Raw genomic sequence first — 7,490 nt, forward strand, 5'->3', positions numbered from 1 at the left:
TGTGAAAATTCACTGAACGCGTCCCACGAGTGATTATTGCCGAATACCGAGTGAAAATTAAGTGCTCCATGTAAAAGGTGAACAGACCCAAAAGAAACCTATGCAATAAAATTTTACACGGTAAAAAGGGTTGGCATTTCTGTACACCTATATAGTAACGTATTTATTTTTTACTCCAACAATTCCCGTCAACACGGGGGAGTGGTAAAGTGAATGGCAGGTATACTTGATCCCCTGTAATAAATGAAATCTAGGCCGTCTGCGTTACACCCGTGTTTGTCATGCAGGCAAATCTCGTAGGCAAGTGCAATGAAGTGTGTGTGGCTGGGCACCCCTGATAGCGGTGCACGATGTGTCCTTGCAAAGGTTTTATTGCGACAGCACTAATCGGAGCTGATTTGGGTCTTCGGAGATATGAGGAGATGCGTCCTCGACGAGGCACCTGCTGGATTGAGAGGGATAGAGTGTAGGACGACGAGCACAGGAGTGGTGTGACGTAGAGAGGCACGTGATCGGAGGATGGGCTCGGGTGCGCTGCGGGCGCGCTCGACAGCACTCTGCTTCCTATTACAGTGAGCTGCATGAAAGCGCTTGTAAAAAAATTTGTTAGTTTCGCATACGTTGGCTTATGTGTATAGCGTTGGGTAGGGTCTGCATGTAAGTTTGGCAACGAAAGCTACATGGTATTGACATGCGTACGTTGTTAATACTTTCCCAGTGACTAGGTATTTTAGAGTATGCTATGCGGCGACAGCCTCTAGTGTACGCGTACCATGCTTAAAAGTAACAAACACAAAGCAGTCGTTGGACTGGTGCGTTTCGGTTGATAACGTGTGGCACTCTATAGGGTCGTAGACAGCATGATGCAGAAAGTAGCGAAATACCATAACTCACACATAAATGCGAGGTATAGAAGAATTTATGGATTTCGGTAGATGGTGGGATGACAGTTTCGTATAGTGTTATTGGATAACCTTGAGTCTAATCAGCCAATGACCAACGTGTGGAGCATAAACACCTGCGACTCGTTTGCGCATCACCGTGCCGCACCGATTTCAATACGTGACGAACGAATGAAAATGGCCGGACAATCCGACGGCGAATCCGACGCCGAAAGTCGTACTTTACCATTTTTCTGACGGGTTTCACTGAGAGAAATTCATTTTTTTTTCACCAACACCTTGCACCACATGGAGGGCCTGTGCGGTCGGGGTGGTTGGGGATGATTCTCTCGGCCACCCGCCGGCAACGCACGCCGACGCCGGTTGCCGTCGCCGGATTTTCTGCGACACAGGGCCCTTAACGCTATCGCGTTAATAACGCATTCGATTGGAGGACCGAGTCGAATAGAATAATATTCGACTGGTTATTCAAAAGTTTCGAATATTCGTATGCCCATTGCCATGATCATTTTATCTTCGTACAGGAAGCTACAAATTAGTGCGGCCACGAATCAAAGTGGCTCGACGAGCCCATGAGCCATAGCGCATGCGCCTGCGCAGACGTCATACGTTTCTTGTTTACAAACATGAAGCTTGTCTATAAACTAAGTAAGCTATGCGGGAAACTCGAACTTACTGAACACAGCTTTGTACTTAGGTAAGTAGATTCTTTAGCCCCTGTGCATTTTAGGAGCTGCAAAACCACGGCGACAATGTTTCTAAAACTGCGCTTTTTATATAAAGAACCACGTGCCAAATCCTGCATGCAGAAGTTGTCTGCCGAAGTTTTGCACCAAACTATAAAAACATTTTACACGCTTGAAAATAATGATCGCCATCTATCTCGCGTATGCTTCGTTTATTTAACACCACGTGCGCCACTTTCCTGTTAGGAACGCAAAGTAACGCTGATACGCTCATGCCATTCGTGATGTGGAAATAGCGGCAGTTAAAGAAAGGGCCTGCGCACACGATACCTGGTGAGTTTCAAAAGCGTACATTTGGCTTCTGTAAGCTAAAGATGAATACTTGCCAGGGCAAACTCGACATATTATATTGTGAGGTACCTCCGATACTCACACGTCCACTTCGCCAGCCGCCCGACAGATGGCAGCATCTGTCAATATACCTTTGGTATATCGACAGATGACAGATTGGAGAATACCTGTCTGGTATTCTCCCCTGTTTTCCCCACCTTTGGGTTGTAGAGGAGACCTGAGAGAGTGTCTGCCCCGCTGCCATGTAGGACTGTTGTCTTGGGCCGCGCTCGCGCGTGCTAGCCCTTGTATTGTTTAGTATGCCTTACCAACATTAATAAAGACGTCGACCTGCGTCGACGTTACTGCCTTCATGCCCAGCCTCGAGTATCTCGCCCCAGCCTCGCCCTCACATTTGGCGCAGTCGACCAAGAATCTCGCCTCGCCGTTCGCTCACGCCGTGCCGCCGCTCCCGCCAAGCCCGCCTAGTCGCCGCCATTGTTTCCCTCCTTGCTCCCGCCAAGTAAGCGCCATGCCGGGTTTGAATTGGGCCGAAGTCGACGCTGCCACCGTCGCATGCTTCAGCACTGAGTTTCTGCAAACCGAGCTCATTCGCCGCGGAATCGACGCTACCGGGTCAAGAGACGACCTGATTCAACGTTTGACAGCGTGCCTGGAGGAAGCTCGTGCAGCGACTCTGAAAGCACCGAGACGGGCCTCAGCGCCAGTTTCCTCGACCAGAGTGCAGTTCCCTGCCTCGCCCCTTACTCTGACAGTTTGTCAAGCAATTCCAGGTGCAACCTCGCAAGTGTATGCGTCCGCCTCGTACGTGCCACCCCACGCAGCCGCTCGTTTGCGACGCCGCAGCCATGCCAGCGCATGAAGTTTTTTCGCCGCCACAGGAACCGCAGCCTTTTGTAACAACACCCAGCTTTGTAATGGCTCCACGGTACCCCCAGCCACCATTTGGAGTGCCATTTTCGCCAATGTCACCGCAGTACCAGGCCCCTTCCTTGCCATAGCTGCAAGTGACAACCATGCCCGACGTATCGTCTACCCTGCCATTGTTCGGGAACTGCCACAAGCAAAGTGCGCGTTTGTGGATTGAGAAGATTCAACGAACGCAGCAACTAACTTCGTGGTCGCCAGAGACAACCCGCCTCATCGCCGCAAGCAAGTTGAGAGGCACTGCGAAAAACTGGCACTTGACTCTTGGCGTGCAGTTCCCGACTTGGGATACGTGGCGTAAAGCTTTCCTTGACGCATTCGCCGACGAGCTGACTCTACTGCAATGGCAGCAGCAAATTATATCCCAAGTACAGCCCAGCTCTCAGTCACTTCGCGACTATGCCTATGCAAAGCTTCGAGTAATCGAGAAATGTCCAGCGCCACTGACGGAGCCTCAGAAGGTGGAATTTCTCCTGCACGGCATTCAGTGCGCGGTAACCGCAACAAGCATAGCAGCGCAACGCGCATCCTCAGTATCCAGCTTTATTGATATATGCACCCACCTTGACAGGGCAATGCAACATATTCAGATCGCAAGCAACCTGGCTGATCGTCCTGAGCAGACTGTTCGCAGTCAAAATAACGGAACTACGCCTTCCAGACAAGTCTCTTCAGCGTCATTAATGCTTGCAGTGGCACCTCCAACAGTCTGCAGTTTCCAGCACAGCCGTGTGCCCCCGTCCCGCCCTGCCAGTCTTCCATAGCCGTCGCATAGCAGATCTACCGCTTGCTGAGAAAGAAGCACTCGGCTCTGTCACAACGTTATGGTGTCCCTGCATTTCGCCTAGGACAGTCATTGAGGAAAGCTGTTTGCTTCAAGTGTCATGAAAAGGGCCACCTAGCATCGAAGTGCCCAACAAAGCAAGAGAATGTCACACAGCAGCCAGCCATAGCTTCAACATCACTTCACGCAGCAGCCCCTGCGCTGCCCACAAGCCCGTTGGAAGACGTTCATGGCTCCCACCTGGAGTGTTCATTCTTTACAGCTGACATTGCACTCTTGGGCTCCCACGACGCCGTCCTGGACACAGGGTCCAAGATAACTATAGTGACCAAGTCTGCAATCAAGAATCTTCCACTGATGCCCTGGACACGCGAGCCCTTAGCCATTGTTGGTGGATCAAGTGCGTACCCGAAGGCACGGTCTGCCTGAAGATTACAGTGGGCCCCGTAACAGCTCTAGTGGAAGCCGCTGTGATCAGCAATAATGTCTTGCCGGTGATACTGGGTGAAGATTGGTTTAGTGCCAGCAATACAAGACTTGTGTTCGAGCTTCCAAATCCAGCCGAAATCCATCATCTGGCCTCAGGTACAGTCATACAGGCGCACCAGAAGCTGTATCCACGTGCCTCACGCGCAGTAATTCTTCGGCAGTCTTTCCTAGCTCAATGTACTGAAGTGCCATGTTCAGGCAGTCTCCAGGAAGCACCTCTCCCGGGAATGGAACCCCTTTGGAAGCCTTTGAGCAAAAGCCTGCCAGAACAAGCCACTGTTGCTCCAGAAGGTACAGTAGCCATAACAATTCATCCTGACCTTCCTCCCGCTTTTGTTGCAAAGGACCTATCAGAGATGCAGCAAGTAGCTCTGACTACGGCCCTTTCAGATCATCTCACATTTGCTCGTGATGAGGATGACATCAGCCATTTCCAAGGTGTGGAACATTGCATAGACTTAGTGCCCGATGCCGTGCCGTACAACAGAAGTCCATATCGATACTGTGCAGATGACCGCCAGTTCCTAGATAAATAAACATCCAAGCTCTTGCATCAAGGCATCATCCTGCCTGCCATTGGGCCATGGGCCTTTCCAGTGATTGTTGTGTCCAGAGGACTGACAAAGCATCTGCAGTGTGCAAACAGTTAACAAACTCACCGTCAATGTTGTCACTTAACAACTCACCGTCACCGTCTTTGCACCATGCTAATGATATGCAAGACACTGCCAGAGCATCATATTTTGCACGTCTGGAGCTGAAATATGCCCACTGGCAAGTCAGCCTGTGTCCTGCAGATTATGTCAAGACAGCCTTCATCACACACAGTGGGACATGCATGTGGACACGTATGCCCTTTGGACTTAAAAAAATGTCACAGTTTCGCCCTAAGGGCGAAGCAATGAATGCGATAGCAACACAGCAATGTCATACGAAGTAAGGTGAGCGGCTTTGGTAGCCATATGAATTGTAGTAAACATGAGCTGATTAAGTAAGCAGGTGTGCTGCGGCGTAAGTAGACCGACATGAAGAGAGACTCGATGACCACGAGAAGGCGCGTGTGAAACGTTGGTGTTGATGAGAAGCGCTTCCCGTGGGCAGCGCGTGCGAAGGACACACCTGTAGCGCTGCACTGCCGATCCGGGCAGCATTGCATGTGTAGCGTGCGTTGGAAAATGTGGCCCGACTATTACTAACTGAATGAACAAGCGTGGTGTGAGCGCTCACAAACAAACACGAATAGATCACACTGAATGACTGCAGCCAACGACTGTCAAAACGCTGGCAGCAAGCATACGCCGCAGCGGGCGAAGGTACGTGCGGTCTATCGCTTCAACGGAAACTGAGCGGCGAATGCACGGCGCATAAAGGTCAGAGCAGTGTGGAGATAAGAGACGGTGCGGACGAGCGACGAGCGCGGTTGTTGGCAGAGTAAAAGTGCGCCCCCCCCCCCCCCCCCCGCTCCCTCCGGCGCTACCTTCCTGCTACCTTGCTTGCGCGTGGGAGATGAGTGCGTTCACTTTCCGTGATAGCGCGCGTCCCCGCACGCTTCCGCTCGGGCGTACGGCGCGCGGCGAAGATTTTATCCATAGGGAACCTCACGGCGACGACGACGGCGACGGCGACGCCGACGGCAGAAATCCGGTTGAAGTGTTCATATAATTGCTATCGCAATAAAATGCTCCTTCAACATTTCAACGTGCCATGCAGCTCATCCTGCAAGACCTTCAACCTACTATAAGGTCCAGCATCAGAGTCTACTTGGAGGACATCCTCGTGTTTGCGTCCACCTTTGAAGACTTCTCGCCCAGCATCACGTAGATCAGAAACTACATCTGCTTTGCAGCTGAACGATCAGTGCCCAGTCAGACAGAGCAGACTGCCCACCCATCTTCAGCACTATGAAGTGGACTTTTGAAAGTGCTGTGCTTGTGCCCCTTACAATTTCTTTAGAGTTTTTCATTGCCTGCTTTTGGCTTTAATTCATGTAGAACATTTATTACCTTGCCTCGTCTGTTGCTATTTGCCTGTCATATGCCTCTGTTTTCCAGTCTCGCCTGTTCATGCCTAGTATTGCTATACATTGCCTGTTGTCCATGTCTAGCGTTTTCTCCCCTTTGCCTAGCCTTAGTTCACATTTGTAATCAAAAAGGACTTTGATAATAAAAGTGGGGCCGGATGTGAGGTACCTCCGATACTCCCACGTCCACTTCGCCAGCCGCCCGACAGATGGCAGCACCTGTCTGGCATTCTTCCCTGTTTTTCCCACCTTTGGCTTGTAGAGGAAACCTGAGTGAGTGTCTGCCCCGCTGCCATGTAGGACTGTTGCCTTGAGCCGCGCTCGCGCCTGCTAGCCCTTGTAGTATGCCTTACCAACATTAATAAAGACGTCGACCTGCGTCTACGTTACTGCCTTCATGCCCAGCCTCGAGCATCTCAGCGCCAGCCTCGCCCTCACAATATAAGGCGAAGGTTGAAAAGGGTATCGCGGCTAAGCCAAGTTGCTAGGCGAAGCTAAAGTCGCCGAGAAAAGGAGATTTTCTGGCATGTCACCGCAGCTCTGGGGAGCGACTATTGATTTGCCAAACTGTTCAGAGCGACAAACTCGGCCGTTGCAAGCGCAGGAATTGAAGGCTGACGTAATTTAAATAGTGTACTATTTATATCGTGTAATTGGTACTAGTTGATTGATTGAATAGAGCCTTCATTTATTGATTTGTGGGGTGACGTCCCAAAACACCACTTGGGCTGTGTGCTGGCACGCCAGGGCTGGCATGCCTGCTAGGTGGGTTTCTTGCCGAGTAAGGTGGGGCTATTATTGCACTATTGAAAATAGTGCTATAGTAAATTAACTGGGCTGATGGCCGAGATGGCATGGTGAAAAGTGGGCATATCTTGAAGACAGCGTCACGTGCGGTCGCATCGATCACGTGGGTCACGTGATAAGGTTTGCCGATTTGCCAGGAAGCCACGTAATTGCTATGCTGCAAGATGCGTTGTAGCGGATAACAGCCTATGGCACTTAATTAACCGTTTCAAGAAAGCTCCCCTTCACATAGATTGCAAACTGCGCGTTAGATCTGCGTAGTTTTTCACCTACGGTGACAGGGTATCAGAATTGTACGATAAGACACACGCCTATGGGTGGAGCTTGGCAAACTGTACTTTGCGGCAGCTTCACAGATAGGATAGCGTTTCTCGTCTCCGAACCGTGGGGTGCCGCTTATACACTCATAACCCTTGCATAGCTTGGTTACTTTTTACTTAATCACTAAAGCTGTGTCTATCACCAGATTGCAAAATACATCGCGGCATGCCGGAGTGCGAGAGAACCGCGCCGTAAATATTTGA

At 50.7% G+C, this 7,490-nt stretch overlaps 1 protein-coding gene across 1 annotated transcript in view; it reads left to right on the forward strand.

Annotated features, from left to right (window-relative positions):
* LOC119462545 (uncharacterized) overlaps positions 1 to 5,960 on the forward strand; it is a 42,319-nt gene extending 36,359 nt beyond the window's left edge. The window contains exons 6-7 of the mRNA XM_037723888.2: positions 3,715 to 4,064; positions 5,850 to 5,960. Coding sequence (XP_037579816.2) covers positions 3,715 to 4,064; positions 5,850 to 5,960 — 461 coding nt within the window. The remainder of the gene's footprint in view (positions 1 to 3,714; positions 4,065 to 5,849) is intronic.
* Positions 5,961 to 7,490: the final 1,530 nt, after the last annotated feature.

This window comes from Dermacentor silvarum, chromosome 8 (assembly GCF_013339745.2).
Source record: "Dermacentor silvarum isolate Dsil-2018 chromosome 8, BIME_Dsil_1.4, whole genome shotgun sequence".
Taxonomy (NCBI): domain Eukaryota; kingdom Metazoa; phylum Arthropoda; class Arachnida; order Ixodida; family Ixodidae; genus Dermacentor; species Dermacentor silvarum.